Raw genomic sequence first — 20454 nt, 5'->3', positions numbered from 1 at the left:
ATATATATATATATATATATATATATATATATATATATATATATATATATATATATATATATATATATATATATATATAACTATATATTGGTAGTGTTAGCAGAGTTTTTGCTTATGATAAAACATTCAAACATAAAAAAAGACAATTCACTCACTTGCCCACAAGTCAAGAGCTGAATGAAGTCTAGACTAGACAAAGTAAGGGTCATCTCCATTCTTTTCAGGGAGGCTAGGGAAGCCACATGGGGAAAAAAAGTGGGTGCACTTATAAAAGACGTGACATAATACTGATGCAAAGCCCTCTGCAGAAACTTTGGTTTTTGCAGAAACTTTGCAGAAACTCTGCAGAAACTTTGGTTTTTGCAAGGGTGAAATAAAAGTATGGTTTAGATGTCAAACTCAAACTCCTGCACATCCTTGGATGTTAATAGTCTGCTATAGTTTTTTTTTATACACATACATTTTTATAAGAGAAAAATAAACATTTAAATTTCATACCAGCAGGGATCTATTCAAATGTGTCTCCATTCATCTCTGAACTTTGACCGTCCTTCGTTAAACAGATAACCACACAGGCAAAATTTATGTAAAGCATCTAATGTCAGCCATGCAAAGACAAATGTTTAGATGCTCTATATCAGGGGTCTTCAATGTTTTTCAGGGCAAGGACAACTTAGGCGATAGAGACATGGAGCAGGGACCCCCGATACAAAATGTGTCAGGCAGAGCTACACATTAAGCATATAGCCTTCAATATTAATAGAAACTAACCATATTATGATTAAGAATAAATTATATTGTTACATGTATATTACCGTATTGGCCCGAATATAAGATGACCCCCCTTTTTCCAGATGTACCTTTTGGAAAAAGGCTTTTTAAAAACCAAATCTTGTTTTTTCTCAGTAAAACACATTGTGTCTTCAATTATTTTCATATTGCATATTTTTCCAATTGTAATTTTTGTTTTGAAAGTATGGGTAAAACTGGTTAAATGTACCAAAATCTCATTCTTTTGTTTTTACTCGCAATCTTTACAACACAGATTGCATTACGCATTTCATGGCACACTCGTTTTATGCGTATTTGGCGCCACCTATTGTTGTGGGTGTATTACTGACATGTCAAAGTCTAGACCCCGAATATAAGACAACCGCGTTTTTTCAGATGTATTTCCAAGAAAAAAACATTGTCTTATATTCGGGTCAATACGGTATGTTATGACAGTAGATCAGAACTATGCACATTATTGTTGTCTCACATGCCTGTATATGACTTGTTAAAATGCATCATAAAAAAAAACAAGTTGAGATAAAAATCACAATTCATTAGTTGTTTGCAGTAGTTGTACATTATTTTAATGGATTTGCAGAGTCATACATTTTAATTTTACTAGTCAGATGGACATTTACACTTATCTGAACTTTAAGTTTATTAAAAATTCACATTTTAATTTTACCGTCAGAAGGACAAATAAACATTTTGTTAAACTTAAGCTTCAAGTTTACTAAAACTTAACATTTTAATTTTACTGTGAGATGGACAATTAAGAATCAAATCACTGAGTGAGGGTTTTCTAATAAAGTGCAGATATAATGTGTAAACAAGGGCTCCACAATGACAAGAATAGCAATGTACAGTGAGACATTCACGATTATTTAAAAAGCATTACCTTTACAAAAATTGGAATGGAATTTAAAAATATATTGATACAAATATTTTTCTAGTAATCTATTAGTCTACATTTACATTGCACATATCGATTCTGACAAGCCATATTTTTGTCCCGTGCTAGCATCACAATATCAATAGCAGATTCAGAATGAATCACGCATTTATATGTAGATGTCACTTCCAAAACTTTGCAGCGTGTAATCGGCCGTCGGTCCTCGTAGCAGCATGAAAAACAATACTTTTATTCAATGGATTATAGCTATATCCTCGAAAGTGTGAAAGACCGCTCACTTTACAATCACTAAAAAGCTGTCACTCATCTCAGTTTGAGATCTCACAACGTTCCATTAAAATCAATAAAGTTGTCTAGACTGCATAGTGAATCTTACTTGAGTCTTTGTTTGTTAATGAGAGAGGATTCACGAAAGTGAGCGTAATTCAACACGGAATAAAAACTCCGTAGTGAGCGCTTAGCTGAGTCTAACTTAAACATCTCTGATTGGCCAGTGCGTTCAAGAGATCAACAACCATGTCTGTGATTGGCTACATTTCTCCCCGCTTCAAAAACATGCTGCAAATAGGAACATTTCACATTCTCGAAACACAAACACAAAAACAATATTACATCATTGCAGTATCAACTGAGGGTGCTCTTGTTTTTGTTTCAGGCTGCTTATATTTAAAATGGACTTTTTTATGTTTGTTATGTACCCATGTTTTAATTTTTTTACGAAAAATTACTTGATCGAGCGTGATCAAACATTAATTGGTGGACCTCCTGGGGGTTGCGGACCCTTGGTTGAATACCCTTGCTCTACATCACATCCAGAAGCTGTTATCTTTTCTATGAAACGGGCTGTGTTTCCTTACTCTTTGCTTAACAGTGCAGCGTGAGACGAACAGATGTAATCCTCAGGAAGAGAATTTGATCTAGACACGGTCCTCGTAGCAGCATGAAAAACAATACTTTTATTCAATGGATTATAGCTATATCCTCGAAAGTGTGAAAGACCGCTCACTTTACAATCACTAAAAAGCTGTCACTCATCTCAGTTTGAGATCTCACAACGTTCCATTAAAATCAATAAAGTTGTCTAGACTGCATAGTGAATCTTACTTGAGTCTTTGTTTGTTAATGAGAGAGGATTCACGAAAGTGAGCGTAATTCAACACGGAATAAAAACTCCGTAGTGAGCGCTTAGCTGAGTCTAACTTAAACATCTCTGATTGGCCAGTGCGTTCAAGAGATCAACAACCATGTCTGTGATTGGCTACATTTCTCACCGCTTCAAAAACATGCTGCAAATAGGAACATTTCACATTCTCGAAACACAAACACAAAACAATATTACATCATTGCAGTATCAACTGAGGGTGCTCTTGTTTTTGTTTCAGGCTGCTTATATTTAAAATGGACTTTTTTATGTTTGTTATGTACCCATGTTTTAATTTTTTAACGAAAAATTACTTGTGATCAAACATTAATTGGTGGACCTCCTGGGGGTTGCGGACCCTTGGTTGAATACCCTTGCTCTACATCACATCCAGAAGCTGTTATCTTTTCTATGAAACGGGCTGTGTTTCCTTACTCTTTGCTTAACAGTGCAGCGTGAGACGAACAGATGTAATCCTCAGGAAGAGAATTTGATCTAGACGGGGCGGGTTGGCTCATTCTTGTGGTCTCTCCGCTGGATGAGCCATGCATTGCAGTTGGGCGGTGTGCCAGATACTGTCCAGCTTAACCCAAAAACAACAACTGTACCACAAGCCACCGACACTCCCCTGCTCCCAGTCTCACCATTCTCTCTGAGACGCACCATTACGGTCTTTTTTTAGACTATACACACTGCTGTTCACTGTGTGCTAAGATATTTAATGTATGAAGCATTAAGAAGAATTGGTCTTTTCATGATCTATAGCCTTGAAGTGACTAAATGGAGAAACCAAGCAGGTCTGCAGCATTCTAATGCTCAATAAGGCCTGGCCGATTATCGACGCCGATATTAAGCATTTTATGATTATCGGTATCGGTCATTTTCAAAACCGATTCGCCAATAAAATAACTTAATCTTGAAACGCGCTATTTGGCTCTGATGCAGCCTGTCAGAACTCACCACTCTGTGGCCTAAAGCAGTCTCTGCCCACCGCTCACCTGATTTGTTGGGAGTCACGAGTCCGACCAATCAATGCGGAATTCACTCTCACTCTGAAAGCACTTGCTAACTGAAGCTGCTTCTGTGATCACGCATCAGTTGTCTCTTAAAGGTAAGGCAGCAGCAGACGTTGCTCAAGTTGCAATAAATCGCAATCCACTAACGTTACACTGAAGTTGCAAACACCTCAATATTATCTATGATTTCCGCGTTGCGGAAAACGCAGACGGAATCCAGTTATACAAATGGAATTTACTGTATGACGCGGAATGTGTCAAAGTTTGGATGAATTAATCAAAAGTAGGTCAGTACACTTATAGAGTCTCGATATGGACTAGTATCTGTAAATATTAAGCCGCAAAATACTATTTAAATATGAATCCTGCATGTTCTGCGTGTCTCTGTGTATGTAAATGGCACAGAAGCGCAGTGTTGTTTTCTACACATACAAAGTGTGCGACGCTCGCGGTGATTTCAGCTTCTGTCGTCTCACTACATGAGGACATAAATACATGAACAACATCTCCAGAACTTCATGAGCATTTGACAGTTTCATTGGAGTAAAACTATCTTCATATCATTTACATAGACCTACAGAAACAAGTTCCTCATGGCAACCCATCAAAATATAAGTTTGAGTTAGCTTAAAGAAATGACCAGAAATATATTACTGTGGTGCAGTATGATATACATAATACTACTCAGGGATGAAAGTTTTCCGTCGCTATGATTTCCGTCAATTGGAAAAAATGAGGGGAAAAGAAACATGTAGCACATTGTTGTTGTTCTGCAGCACACCAAAAATCCTCCCCGCCACGGCTGCAGCTTCTCACCGACAACATAACGCCGCTCACATCCTTCAGAGTCGGGTTATTAGCAGAGAACACAGCGCAGAACTTGAATTTCAGGCACAGGATTGCGGCTATTAATAATAATCTATCTACTCATTCCCGCAGGTTCCGCGCTTATAACACGATGACAGATGACGGAACGTATCATTTGCATGTGCTTTTGAGTCTTGAGAACTCTCATTTTCTGTGCGCCCACAGATCGCGATAAGGAGAGTGACAGATTTGAATAATTATTCAAGGAGTTTGCAAATTTGATATTGATTTAATACAACAGTTCAATAAACAAGTACTGCTCGATTTTGCTCTATTTCATCAACGAAAATAGTTCCAAATAAAGTAACAGCTCAGCCGCTTCACATCTCTAAAAGCAAACACAGCGGTGTTTCATTCATGAATGAAAGTGCGTTTTTGAACAAATCTAGTGAGTCAGTGATTCATGATTACCCATTCATAAAGACAGTAACTTGATTCATTCATGAATGAATCAGCCATTCAAACGAATCAATTGAATGAATGATTCAGTGATAAAACCAGTGATTTGCTGCCACCTGCTGGTGGATTTAGTTTCATTTTTAGGTATAATTGCAGTTATTTAAATCATTTAATATTGCTGTATTAAAAATAGTTGTGTTCTTCTATGCCACCGCTGTAGTACAAATTAATTTTTCATTAATACTAATTTCATGATTGGTAACTTATTTTGTCTTATTCTACTTATTATTATATTGTTTTAAATAGACATTTTAAAAAGCTTATAAACATAAATGTTTGAATTTGACAGATGAAAATTATGCCATTGCAAAAGTAAAAAGAAAATGCCCCTGTAAATCATATTAGGAAGGCAAATTTTTTTATCAGAATTTTTTATTATTGATCAGAAGGTGCGCCTTAATTTTTTTTAATTTTTTTTTTTTAAATTAGGAGCACAAGCGCTCCTGATTACAAGAAGAAAAACACTGCTCTTAAACTGGGAGTGTGACAGGTATGGCTGTGGAATGAGGTGTGGCCGAGGAAACATTTTCAGTCAAAATATATATTTTTTTGCTTTAACCCCTGACTACTACAACAATTATTACAACTTTTGTTTAAAAGAATAATCACACAATACGCTATTTCTTCCATGTTTTAATTTTAATGGTAAACCCTTTGTTTGCCAAAAAATAAAGTTTTTAACTCTTTAAAATAAAGAGTTTACTGTGGGAGTACTACACTCAACCAACACCAGGGAAGGCAGTTTTTGTCAGAGCCAAAGTCAGAGTTTTTGTCAATTAATTTTGACATTAATTTTCATTTTTACACCAGACATGTATATATCGGTTCAAAATATCGGTTATCGGTCTACTTGATCTGTAATAATCGGTATCAGCCTTGAAAAACACATATTGGTCGACCCCTAGTTTAGTGTGTACACAGGGCACAAAAAAATTACTGTCATATAAATTTGAAACTATACAAATCAAAAAGGATCGCATGACAGTATGTTTTAGCCGATAACCTTTAAGATGGATGATGAATAAATGCCTTCTAATTTACCATGTCATACTGTATACTGGCAATAACAGTTTAGGCTTCTGGCTTGGATATTTTTCATTTTCCATATGACTCTTAGAGTGGATTTGAACATAACTGGGAATGTGAGAATATGACATGAAAATATGAATCAATATTAACTGGATTCAGAAGTTTCATCATTGTGATTAGTTTACTACTTGTTTCTTACCTTACAGGGTACCTCTGAAAGTGCATATTGCATTTAATGTACACATTACACAAAAATAAACAAAAAATTACTGTCATATAAATTTGAAACTATACAAATCAAAAAGGATCGCATGACAGTATGTTTTAGCCGATAACCTTTAAGATGGATGATGAATAAATGCCTTCTAATTTACCATGTCATACTGTATACTGGCAATAACAGTTTAGGCTTCTGGCTTGGATATTTTTCATTTTCCATATGACTCTTAGAGTGGATTTGAACATAACTGGGAATGTGAGAATATGACATGAAAATATGAATCAATATTAACTGGATTCAGAAGTTTCATCATTGTGATTAGTTTACTACTTGTTTCTTACCTTACAGGGTACCTCTGAAAGTGCATATTGCATTTTATGGTCGATGTGTACATTAGATCATTGGATATTTTTTCTTTTCCCAGAGGTATAGGAACAATGGTACAGTGGTAATGTGTGAGGTCTAAATGCCATGACTGACAACAGTGTGTAATTCTCCCACCTCAGCAGAAACAGACACAAAGGGAGGAGACTTACACAAGTGAACGCTTCAGACGGAGCATATAACTGTCAGCCAAACGGTAACATGCACAAATGGATGTACAGAGATGCATTAAAACACAGGTAATGCACGCTCACACTTCTGGTGAATGGATGAGAACTATGAGTACACAACACCAACAGCAATATCACTATGCCCATAGGTTGCTAGCAAAATGTTGCATCAATTTATTTGATTTTTTTTCATAATTTTTAAGTGGCTCTTCAAATTTATGTCAGGTCTGCGGGTTTTGGATTCAAGGACAATATAGCTAACTAATCTCTTCAATGGCATTCTTCCCATATGCTTTATTGTTAAAAAACATGTATTATTATTATTAGTAATAGTAGTTAATTGCATGATATGACTGGACATGTGACATCAATATGGTGGCTCCCATGGGAGCGACCCACTCCATGCAGAATAAAAGGGTTTTGTTTGTTTGTTTATTTCTAGAAGACATAACGGAGTCATCTCATGTAAATGTACATAATTTTAACCATATTTCTCAAGTGTTTAAAGTTAAATAATAAATAAATACTTAGCTAAAATACTTAAAAATACTTAGTGCCCAAATTAACTAGCCTATCCAGCTCCACAAATGTAAGTTAAATGACTTAAAAGAGGAAAAAAATAATGATTTTTTTATTATATTAACAGATACAGTAACATGCTCTTGTTTGGTAGTAATAACCCATCATGTATAAATCAGGATAGATGTCCGTTTGTCAACATTTCTCCATGAATGTCTTGGCACAGCCAGGCACAAGACAAAAATGCGACAGGAGTTTAGTCAAGGGAAACAAGGGAATTCAGTGAAGCTATAAACTATATAAACTAAAACTTACCATCCGTGCAGCTGCATTAAAACGTGTTAGCAGACTGTATTTCCAAGACCAGAAGAAATTTTAATCCAAATCAATGAAATCCGCTGCGATTCTCAAGTCGAGTCCTTCAGGAGCGCCTGCAGTGATCTGGGGGAAAAGTACCACATGCACACCGAACAGCTGAGCTGTTTTCGTCTGTGTCTTATTGTAAAAAAAAATCTCCTCACTTTTGGTCAACTCTGACAACTCTTTCACAAAAGAGGCAGCAGTAACAGTAAAGGCTCAGTTTTAACACATGCACGCAATTCGCTGTGGGGAATGACGCAGAGAGTGGGCGGAGCAACACCGCTGCTGCTGCTGCTGCTGCTGCTGCTGTTTAATTAGCTGCTGCTGGATCTGATAAACACAGAGCAGTTGTTAAATGCCTTGTGGTAAATTGATCTTCTAGAGACATATTTGGAAATATAATTTTGTATTCAAACTGAGAGCCCATAGAGACAGATGTGCCTCGTTTTTTACATTGAATGTCTGGACTGTGTAATGTTAAGGGGTAATGACTTTTGAACAGTTGATATATTTCACTATATTCTCTTGTGATGTTAATCTGTTATATTCTGGTTTCATCATTAACAGCAAAAATTAGTGATAGAGATTCATTTTTTACCAATTAATTGATCCAGTTCATTAAATTCAAGTACTTATATAAAAACACTTGTATAAGTACATTTCGGTCACTATATTCTACAATTAAAAGTATGACGCATAACCTCTGGGAATCCCCAGCTGAGTTTTGTCTGGGCATGGCAAATCAGATCAAAAAACCTTTTCGGACCAGACTTGCCCTGCCTTTAGTCTCATTCAGTATCCTCACAAACAGTATCTCATGCCTAGAAGCTTAAATAATCAAAATACCTTGTTAAAAGCAGCAACGCTTTTGTGAGGAACTGTACATAAAATGTATGAAGTGAATTCTTTTTCAGGGCTGGGAGGAAATTTCACGACTGTTTGTATCAAACAGGAACATGAAACATGCCTCAGAACAAAAAATTTCTGCTGTGAAAAAACTGCTGTGATATTTTCGTTTGCTCTCAAACACAACTGCATGTGAACATCTCTGTTTATGATTGAAATGCTGATTAGAAATTAACACGGGGGATCTGTTGATTTGTTAGCTTTAATTTTACTTGATTACAGTTGTTTCATATCACCATTTAATATTTGTCAATATTTATTTACCCTCATTTTTCACTTTTCTGTATACCACTGATTGGAGATGGACAATCAAGACATGAAATTGTTGGTGTTTAAACCTTGTCGTTTTCTACATATGTAATATTCTGAAGGCTGTTTTGCAGATGAAGTATTGTACTCTTCAACTCCAGGAGTCCATAGAAACAACGAGGTACACAGGCATTCTTGGGCCCAGGTGGTTTTGATTTGGGAGGCGTTTATGTGCCTTTAGGTCATTTATTATTTCAAGGGAAGCGAAAAGAACTGAAGAAAATGTTGCACTTTCAGACTGCTGGACACCCACAGATTGACCACTGGTCCTGCCAAGTCGAGGAGAGAAATTTTGGCATTTTTGGAATAAATGTAATCATAAAGGAAAATTATTGAAATGGAATAGATATTAAAGCAATAGAAAACTGAACAGAGCGCCTTGTCAGAAGTACTCACCCCTCTCCCCTTGATTTTATTTCTGCATTTTGTTCATTCCAGATTTTAGCATATTGAAATAACAATGAATTCAACACAAAGCAATCACCCCCAATGAATACATGCCGTACCTACTCCTCGAGTTGCAACTACAGTATGAGTCTTCTTGGATATGTCTGCATGAACTTTCCACATTTCAATTCTTCGGCACAAATTCACTCCATCTCTGCCAAATTAGAAAGTGTTGGCTTGCAGCAATGTTCAGGTCATACCAAAAATATTCAATTGGATTAATGTCTCAGCTCAGACTGAACCATTCCAGAATTATAAGCTTATAATCATTCCATCATACTCGTGTGTGTGTGTGTGTGTGTGTGTGTGTTTTATCGTCCTGCTGGAACATGAATATTCAATCAAATCCAGAGTATGCTGCTGCTGCCACCATCAAGTCTGATTATAGGGATTTATGGTTTCACCAGGGTGTTTGTGTCTCTGGTTTGTGGTAAACATCTTTGGTCTATTGATCAGAATTTTCTTTCTAAACTTTTTTTCTTTCAGGATTTTGTCACAACATTTTTGCCAGTCTACTTTTTCTATTTTTATATTCAACTTTTAGAAAATGTTATAACGTTTGTACAAAATAATCATCACCGTCGCATTTTTTTTAAACAAAATTGAGTTTCACCATTAAGTTTCAGTGGTAAAATTAATTACTTTATTTATGCCATGAATGATCATAAATATTCATGTTCAGTGTCTTTGTAGCGACATACCATTTTAACTATAATTTTGTCACTTGATATTTTATCTTTTTTTTTTTTTAAATCAATCCCTAATATGTTTCAGAGGTAAAAATGTATTTATTGATTGATTAATTGATTGATTGCATGAATGATTGTAAAATATCAATCTCCAGTGGTTTAATGACAACATTTTTTAAATCGTTTTAAATCAAATTTCTATAAAGGGGGCTATAAAGTATATTCTGATCTGTTGTTAGTTATGAAACTAACATTGATATTTATTGTGCAATCAAGCAGTTGAAGACAAGACTGTAATGTCTTCATAAGAGCTTTGCAAAAATATATAAATGTTTCTGGTGTTGGTAGGTTACAGCAGATAAGAGATTACTGTGTATCTAATCCTCACAACACATTTCACAACATTGCCTTATCTGTGATTCAAACAGGAGCTATATCACATTTGCGGCTGACTTGATTATAAGCAGTTCTTGCTAATCTATAAATCATATTGACCACATTTTCATGAAGTTACGAGTTAATATTCTGAGAAAGTCACCAAGTAGAATCTTGTCAGCTAACAGGGTGGACTGTGTTTTAAATCTGCAAAGACGCTGGATAAGTCAACATAATCACGCGCTTCCAAGCCTCAACATTTCCCGGCAATGCACGAATATGCACGTCAAACACTTTCCCTTTAAGGAAAAGACAGAATTTTACATAACTATGAGTCATCATTGACAATGCCAGAACATGTTTCAACCATATACTGAAGGATGAAGGTCTTATGCTAGCTTCTGACCCTTGGGTTGAGCATTTTCTTTCAGCGTTAAGAGATGAGCTCACCCGAAATATTAATGCATTGAGGCTATTCTGCAGGCAGACACGATACAACCTTCTACCACAGCTGGCCAAACGTCTGCAGAAACCAGACAGCACACCAGGCCAGGCAGAAGAATAGACCAGACACAACACTATACACATCCACTGCTATGGGAGAAGCACCACTCAAAGACTGACTGAAAAATGACCAAAAAAGCAAGAGCGTGTAAATACAAAAACCCTGACATAAGAGAAACCCTCTTCACCAACTAATGTGGAATAAAACGGTTTACTATCAACAGGGTAAACACAAACTCATTCTCAATGAGCGTTTCGGCTCTGGGGTTTTTCTTCTAGAATTATAGCAATGATTTATACATATAAATGGATAGTCAGCAATCTAGAAGCCAACATACCTTCAGTTAAATAGCTGAAATGCTCATTAGTGGTTGAATAAGTTTGCTAGTCTGGGATTTCAAAATGACTCCAAATGCTTAACTTTAGGAGTAAACACCTCTGTACTTCGGAAAATGCACACTACAGCGAGGCCAAGTCCAACATGCTGGATGAAGATGAGCTGCATTCACGTCATCTATACCACCATTCACATGTTTGGGATTGAATAAGACTTCTTTCTTTTTTTTAAAAGAAATTAATACTTTTTATTCCGCAAGGATGCATCAGCATATTAGATGCACCAAATCAGCATATTAGAATGATTTCTGAAGGATCATCAAAGACTTTGCCATAACAGGAGTACATTTTAAAATAGAAGTTATTTTAAATTGTATTTTTTCACAATGTTGTTTTTACTGTATTTTTGATCAAATAAATGCAGCCTTAGTGAGAATATGGGACTTCTTTCATACACATTTATCAATTTACCAACTCCAGACTTTTGAACAGTAGTATATATCTGTCAGACTACAAAATATTAATTTACAGTACATTCTAAAAATATTGTTGTAATATGTAATAATACAAATTATTGTTTCGTACAAAAATCTAGCTTAAAGTATATGTAAATGCATTTGTGGGAAAGATGCATTCAGTTTTGACATTTGTCTGACTTTGTCTCCTGTATGTGAGAAATTAAAAGAAAAGTAATTCAACAAACCTGATGCATCACAAGCAGCACTTGCTTTTTCACAAAATAAATAACAGATGATGTTTGAGGCACTTTCAAGACCATAGTTTATTTCATAGTAATAAGAAAGTATATACATTGGGGTCCCTTTATTGTGAGTCCTAAAGCTACACACATTATTTTAATTTTCTTTCACTCTCAGACACTTAAAAAATCCCCCATGTTTTAAGTTGACGCTTCCAAACAACTGGTGGATTTCCCAGTCCATCACTACAAACAGTTAACTATTGCGAAGCAACCATTTGCCATCATTGTGAAAGAAACAGAGCAAAACAAAAGCATGTTGATTTTTAAATTATTGATATAAAACTTAATAAAAATCAACAGAACGACAATACGCAAACATTGAAATATGACGACGGAATAATGGCTTTCTCGACACAACTTCATAGTGTAAAAAACTAAATTAAGTCATGCTTGTGCTAGTGTTAATATGCCAGGCAAAATGAAGATTGATACAGAGTTTGCTCATATGGTATGCAGCATGAATACACAAGAAACCATATACAGATTAAACTAGATTGTGACAGAATGCCAATCCATCCTACCATACTACCGCAATCAGCTAATGATAATAAAATATTATCAAAAATATACTGACTCAAGAAAATGGAATCTGCTCTTATAAAAGTCGCATTGAAGGTTATGATTTCTTTTAAAACCCATTAAAAGGTGAGAGTATATTAAATGAAAATCTTATTCAAGATTCCACCATAAAACATCCCTTAAAACCTTGAGGACGTGCGCAGACTTCTATATATCAGTGGCATAATATCTAAAGAAAATGAAGCTGTATGCTAAATGTACTGTATGTTTATTTTCAGGGAGGACATAGATTTCTTAGAGTTAAACTCTTGTGGTCCTCAAATTTAGTTTCTGGTAGGTATATGCAAAGGGTAGAAGGCCTCCGAGGAACTGAGTTACAGCCAATTTCTGAATCTAGCTCAATTAATGCCACGTCACAAAGAGCTACAGTACATACTGCACCTTGAGTACGCATACGCATACGCATATACGCATCCTGTAACCAATCTCAGGCACATAAAAGTACATTTTAAATCAATCTCTAAGTAACACAACAGAATGCTCATGAGAAATCACGACAAGAAATGTGTGAAGAGGTAGAGTTCGAAGTTGTGGGGTGTTTACAGACAGAACGTAGAGAATCAAGGAAATCGGAGGGAATGGTAGTAAGTAATTCTTTTTAAACGCTCATAATACACCTAGTAAATCCTGAACAGGTCCTCTAACAGCCTTCCCTAAATTTGCATTTAAACTAGCCATTAAAATAAGGTTTAATCTGTTATTATCATAACAGGATTTTGCCCTTGATAACCCTTTTGGTTTATTTTTAGGCTCTATTATTAGTATGAAAACAAATTGAATGAAAAATTATGACACACTGCAGTGTACTTTATTTTCTTGAGCATCTGTTGAGTCCAATTAAATGCATGAAACTGATAACAAAATGTAAAAATCTGATTGACAACTCTATTAGGTACCCAACACAGATGTCCAGACAAGAAAGGAATAAAAAACAAGCCATTTTGTGCAACTTTGACGCGAATGGTAATGTTCCAACAGTCTACGCTGAGAAGGTACCCAATTGCATTCAACTGAACAAACGATTCAAGAAGGAGAAAATAAACTGGTCCCCTTACCAAACAAAAGAGACACCCAATGATAGATCTTGCAGAGAGTAGCGAGGAAGGAATATCTACAAGGAAAGAAAACTGAGACTCCATTCTGACACACCAGGTCAATCCAACTCAAAGCTGATTTTACCAGTCCAACAGTTTTACATTTGATCTCACGTCCATCAGAACTGAACCTGCTTCATTTGGTGAAGGCAGCCACCACAGCCCACAGCAGCTCATTGGTGTTGTTCTTCATGCTCTCACTCTCAGGCTCCAGGTCCAGCAGCTGCCGTACTCTCTTCATGGCCAGATCATACTGGTCATCCAGCAGCGGGGCGAACGCGTTCTCTAGTACATCAGAGGAATGGGCGAGGAATATAAGGGCTAGAATACGTTTGTCCATTCGGTGAGGGTCGTTCACCCACTTGTCCAGCACGGCCTCCTGCACCTTCTTAATAAGGCGCTGCTTAATATTATTATTGGTAAGTGGGTGTGTAGTCATGTCGAACAGAAGAAAGTTTTGTTTCTCGGTGGTGAGGACGCCCTTCTCTACAAGGTTCTTCGCCAGGCGCTCTCGGACGTTACGCAGCTGATAGTGAAGCTTCAGTGGGTTCCATGTCTCGCCTGCAAAAGACAAGCACTTTCAGTGCCAAACATACTTATGTTCACTTTGTTTGACAAGGACAGAGATTTAACTAATCTGTCATAGTCAATATGACCTCTGAAAAACTCCATTTGTGACCGTAGACCAGTGGTCGCCAACCCGTCGATTGCAATCGACCGGTAGATCTTTATCACTGTCCCAGTAGCTCCTGAAAACAACAGAAAAATAAGTACAAAAAATACATTGTATTTGTCTTTGTACAGTATTTTTTGTACTTCGTTTTCTATTATTTTCGGGAGCTACTAAAGATACATCATGCCTGAGTCTACAAAAAGGTTAACAGAGGCCAGTCACACTGAAGAAGGATGCAAAGAGGAGAAAATACTGCAGCAGGCACAGCAAGCTCACTGTTCACGATGCTCAAAATATAGGAAGAAAATATTAATACTGAATTGGGGGTGAGGGGTTATATGAATGTATCTGAAGGGAACTGACGGTCTTCCGAAAAATTTCAATGCCAGTGGGATTTTCTTCTCCTCTTACCTCCATATAAAGTAGTATACAGCTTCTTTGTTTACAGCGATAACCAAGGAAACGCTGTATCGCTGCTGTTCCATGAGCGCCACCTGCTGTTAGAGAGCGAATGTGCGTCTCATTCAGCCCGTCTGCTGTTTCGGTTTCATGTTGATGTTTTTATTAGGGTTGCAAAAAGGTGGAAAATGTCCAGTAAATTTAGGAAATATTCCAGAAGTTTTGGAAACTTTCCAGGATTTTTTTTTTTTATATTCCGGGGATATTTGGAAAGTTTCCAGACATTTACCGGAAATGTTCCACTCCTTTGCAACCCTAGTTTTTATGTAGCATAATTTCACGACGATAATGTCAGACTGTTTTGTTTTTGCTTTAAATCATGAAATTGTACAATCTAATTCAAATCAAAAACAACTGCTCATGCAACATGTATGTAGCATATTTTGGATTGTGATTAAAATGCAGTGGTTACCTCTAATTTCAAATGACTACAGACATTTTTGTTTAAGGCCAGTTAGCTTGTTATAGAGCAAATGAACAATAAATTATTTTGCTTAAAAAAAATATATAATAATAATAATTGGCAATTTTGGTATCACAATGACAGCTGTTAAAAAGTCGGGCATAGGATACACAACTCCCATAAGGGTTGTATATTTGTGACAATTTACTGTATCTTATACAGTTGTTGTCAACATTTTAATGAGGAATTTATTGTAAATAGAAATGTAAATAAGGAAGATTTCATCACTGTTCAGACATCAGCAGCACAACGTGAGGTCAGAAGAAAGACATGAGTGCATTCCTTGAATGGGCCACACTGTTCTTGAAAATAGCTTTTTCTATTCTGTGTGATGGCTAGACGAATCTATAATAAACGTGCATTTATTATAAATGGATAAAACTAAATGCATAAAATAATTATAATAATAAATTATGGGTTGCACCATTACTAAATGTCTAGTTGATATCATTAGGATTTCACAGATTTAAATTATGGCAAATAACTGATAATTGGCCAATATAATAATTCTAAATTACTATGCCTTATTAAAAAGTAATGAAGTCAAATTAAAAATAAAAAAAATAAAATGACAAGAAAAAAACAAATTTTTTTGGAAGTGAATTTAAGCATAACAACATTATAATGTACGGTATGGACATTCAATTTGAGATTTGCTAAAGATTGCATTTATAATTAAATTATTAGTGGTTTTAATGACTTTAATGGCTTTGAGAATTAGATGACGGCAAAGGTAATCAAAATGTAATTAAATAAACGAATGAATGACTATGCACAAATAAATATCCAATATCAAACAATACTCAAATTTAAAAAGAAATCCCATTTATTGATATCTGCTCCTACAGGATTATTACATCATTAATAGGTTTTATAGGCTTTCTTCGAGATTTTAGCAGCTTGCAGTCTTTCACAAGTTGCTGACATTCAGTTTGAATGCAGAAGTCAAGCTAGAGTCCCTTGAGCGAGTACCACCAGCTCTGTTGGTCAGCTCCTGTGCTAAAGCAGAGAAGCACAGACATATCAGGATCAAAGCAGGCTGTGGTAGTGCATTTGCTAGTCATCATCCTGCAGTAATTTATGGCTCTGATCTAATTCGGAGCACATTTTTATACACTCTCTAAATGAGGACGGCAGCTCCTTCTCGCAGACGCTTTGATCTCACCCTTTGACCCTTTGGCTCTCCATACTGAGACATTTCCAACTGAGCTCATAGCCACAGTAGGTACCAGAAATCTGTCTCAAATCCGCTTTTTTAAGACCAAAGCGAGTCTGGATCCAGCATTTTTATGTGCACCAGGCACAGTACATTTAGAAGGTAGCAGGGCTCCAGACAAACAAACAAATAAATAAATCACTTAAGAAACCATTGGCTCCTATCAGAAACAATAATTTTTTAAGTGCCACAGAATAAACATGTTTTCTTTCTTTCTTTCTTTTTTAAACACCTTCCCCTGGTTTCACATACAAGGCTTAAGCCTAGTCCAAGACTAAAATGTAAGTCTGAGCTGTTTCAACTGAAAGAAGCTTGCACTGATTGATCTTAAAATGTGTCAGTGCCCTTGTTTTGTCTCAAGATGCACACCAGTAATGTTTTTTTAATGTTTATTAAAAAAATACTTAAATGTCCTAATTGAACTATGGCCTAATCCTGACTTAGTCAAAGCCCTGAAGCCAGGCCCTTAACATTTCAGCCATACTGTTATGCATTTATGTCTCCCCTCATTTTACAGCATTAGCATTTTAATCCATCTTGTAGATGTCCTGGGCACTAAGGTTCACTTAAAGTGGGAACTAAAAGTCTTTTTCAATTTGAGAATTATATATACAGTCACAAAGAATTGTTTAATACACAGAATCTGTGCCAATATCACGGACCATAATTTGGCCCTTGAGTGTAGTTTGGGCTCCTCCTCAAATGTTTGGGCTCCTGTTGTCATATGTCTTGCACACATCCAGTCTGTTTTTCTTCATTAGTAACATGCAATTGTATCTCTAACTCCATTCATTTTTTCTTATCATGTAGACAACAGGTTAAGTAAAAATATTAGTACGCAATATAGCGCAAACATTTAGCAAAATGCTCCTTCTTTACAGTTGTTTTTTCTAGATGACTAATGAGCTTATTAACGCCAAATGGTTATTCTGAGGTAAATGTATTGTTACGTGGCATTGTTTACAAGCTTTAAACATTTTCTGCCGTCTGAAACACTGAATGAGAGATTACATGAGACATTTCAGTAAGTTGTACTGTAGGCTCTCTTATAATATACCTTTTGGTGTCCATTCCTGTTTATTTCATACTATAGTAGTAAAGAGACAGATATGATGGGTTCACGTGCCAATTGAACTGAAGCTCATGCCGCTCATGCTACATTAAAGAGTGCCAAAACTGACGGTAATTGTTGTTTGAATTTTGTCATAAAATTTGGCAGAATTTTAAAGCTGATACTTTGGTTATTAAAAGATAACAGAGCACAAAGCCTATTGTGTCTATTGGGCGACAAGTGCGTTACTAATAATATGAAGTTCACGCATTAACAGAACACAGCATTTAGACTAAAGATCTTGACGACAAGAAGCCATATTAATATCGATTACAAACGAGAATTCTTAATATCCACACAGCTGACAGCTTTACCTGTTGTAGTTTGTTCAAGTTGTGCATGAACTAGACACTGCTTTTCTGCACTTTAACTTCGCATGTCTCCGTCATTTTCGATCTCTGCCACAACTGGAGCTGCTTTTAGCAGGTGTGTCGTCAACGCTGGTGTTCGGCAGAGATGAGGACTGTTTCCACTAAAACTTTGATGCGCATCGTCTCCGTTTATTACGTCAACATAACAAAAGATGTGATCTCAAAACAATCAGGAACAAAAGCATTATATGCAAATTTTTATGTCATAACATAAATGTATATAGTCGCCACTGGCGATCTCAGCAAAAATATCACTCGCAAATTAATATTTTTGGTTTTAGTCGCAGTCTGGAGCCCTGGTAACAATGGTTAAAATGATTCAATTCAATACAATTTAATGTAATCTAACACTACCATTTAAAAGTGTGGGGTCAGTAAGATTTTTTTCTTGGAAAGAAATGGATGCTTTTATTCAGCAAGGATGCAGGGAATTGATCAAAAGTGACAGTAAAGACTTTTATAATGTTACAAAAGATTATACATGCAAATAAATGCTGTTCTTTTTAACATTCGGTTGATCAAAGAATCCTGAAAAAATGTATCATGATTTCCACAAAAATATTAAACAGCACAACTGTTTTCAACATTGATAATAATACTTTTTTTTTTTCTTGAGCAGCAAATCATCATATTAGAATAATTTCTGAAGGATCATGTAACACTGAAGTAATGGCCATCACAGGAATAAATTACATTTTAAAATATATTATTAAAATCGTTATTTTTAATGATAACAATTTCACATTATTACTGTTTTTACTGTATTTTTAATCGAATAAAAGCAGCCTTGATGAGAACAGGAGACTTCTTTCATAAACATTAAAAACAATTTACCAATCACAAACTTTTGAACAGTAGTGTATAATATAACCAATGAATATTAGTCTGGTCAATAACAACTATAATAAAAATAATCATAATAATAAATGAGTTTAAGAAGTAATGTTTATTTTTTTCCTCTAAAGCCAAAGTAAGGCATTAAGGTAATCCGAATAAAAAATGTCAAGACTGAAGAACTCAAATGATATGTGCAAAACTCACCACTAAGTAACTCAATCCAGCCCTGTACGGTTTCGGGCGGCTGTGTGTCTTTTATGTGTTTCAGAGCCTCATCCAAAAGCACATCTCCTGTTGGAGCATCAGACTTACATATAACCTTAAAAAAAAGACAAGAAAAACATCACTGAACACATTAAAACGCGCTAATGCACAAAGCACCACTTACATCAAGAGGATAAAATCATGTGAAGGAGATGAACTGCTTCAACTGAAGACCAAAGAGTTTTACCTCATATATTAAATGTAATGCATTTTCCAGGGATACATCTGAGCTTGGTTTAATAATAAAAGTTCTCACTTACAACAGCCAACACCAACCACAAAAAGTGGCTTCCTGACACACAATTAATATCAAAGAGCTCCCTCTTGTGGGAGAACGAGCCATACACAATTGTATATGTACTGACACCAGAGTGCTGAATTTTACAAGCACATAAAAAATATATCTTCTGAATTAGTTCTGTCCAGTTATGTGTTTGTAGAAACCTCTACCATCAGTACAGCCAGATTGTGGTCTTACATTACATTTGTTCATACAATGAAAGTAAATGGGATCCACTGCTGTTTGAACTCCAGCATTATCCAGTCTTTTTTATGTTCCAGAGAAGAACAGAGGTTTGGAATGACGTGAGGGTGACTAAATGATGACAAGTTCATTTTTGGGTGAACTATCCCTTTAAATGCTTGTAGAACTGAGGGAGGGATACAAAACAGGAAGCCTCTCCCTATCAGATGATTATTACCAGAGACTGAACAGTTTGTCTAACCTTCCGAGCAAGCAGGCTTTTCCTCCTCATGCCACAGGCCTCCAGCTGCAGTCTCCCTCGCAAGGCCAGCTCAATGAGCATGCAGCCCCGCAGGCCTGATGAAATGCAGTCATTCCAGAAGGAGGTGTAGCCCTTGCACAAAAACAAAATGAAGAAAGTCAGTATACATGCCCCATCGGAGTTCAGAGCTTCAGTGTAACTAAAACTTCCATCCAAATGTTTTGTGAACAAAGACAAATGTTCAAACACCGTTTACAGATGACGCAAAATGATAAACACTGCTAATATGGACTCCAATTGTTTTGTGTAAAGACCAAAAGATCACACAAGGATGTCATTTCAGTCAGCACAAATAAGAAACAAACCCCACCGCCAAAAAAAGCGATCTGTAATGTTTGAATGTGAATGTAAGATTTGTCATAAATGAGAAAAAATTTAATTAAATCTCTCTCTCTCTCTATATATATATATATATATATATATA

The 20454-nt window shown here is 35.9% G+C and overlaps 2 protein-coding genes across 2 annotated transcripts in view; both read right to left on the bottom strand.

Annotated features, from left to right (window-relative positions):
- The window catches only part of pdzd2 (PDZ domain containing 2), an 86390-nt gene extending 78299 nt beyond the window's left edge, over positions 1-8091 (bottom strand). The window contains exons 1-2 of the mRNA XM_016294376.1: positions 8014-8091; positions 7808-7933 (exon numbers count right to left, since the gene is read on the bottom strand). The gene's annotated coding sequence lies outside the window, so the exon portion shown is untranslated. The remainder of the gene's footprint in view (positions 1-7807; positions 7934-8013) is intronic.
- A 4438-nt stretch (positions 8092-12529) lies between these two features.
- LOC107602021 (Golgi phosphoprotein 3) overlaps positions 12530-20454 on the bottom strand; it is an 11343-nt gene continuing 3418 nt past the window's right edge. Inside the window, exons 2-4 of the mRNA XM_016294408.1 lie at positions 19971-20102; positions 19186-19300; positions 12530-14412 (exon numbers count right to left, since the gene is read on the bottom strand). Coding sequence (XP_016149894.1) covers positions 13988-14412; positions 19186-19300; positions 19971-20102 — 672 coding nt within the window. The 3' untranslated portion in view covers positions 12530-13987. The remainder of the gene's footprint in view (positions 14413-19185; positions 19301-19970; positions 20103-20454) is intronic.

The sequence above is a fragment of the Sinocyclocheilus grahami genome, unplaced genomic scaffold (genome assembly GCF_001515645.1).
Source record: "Sinocyclocheilus grahami isolate Dianchi unplaced genomic scaffold, SAMN03320097.WGS_v1.1 scaffold317.1, whole genome shotgun sequence".
Taxonomy (NCBI): Eukaryota; Metazoa; Chordata; class Actinopteri; order Cypriniformes; family Cyprinidae; genus Sinocyclocheilus; species Sinocyclocheilus grahami.
Note: the sequence above shows the minus strand (reverse complement) of the source record. Positions and strands in the feature narration are given on the sequence as shown.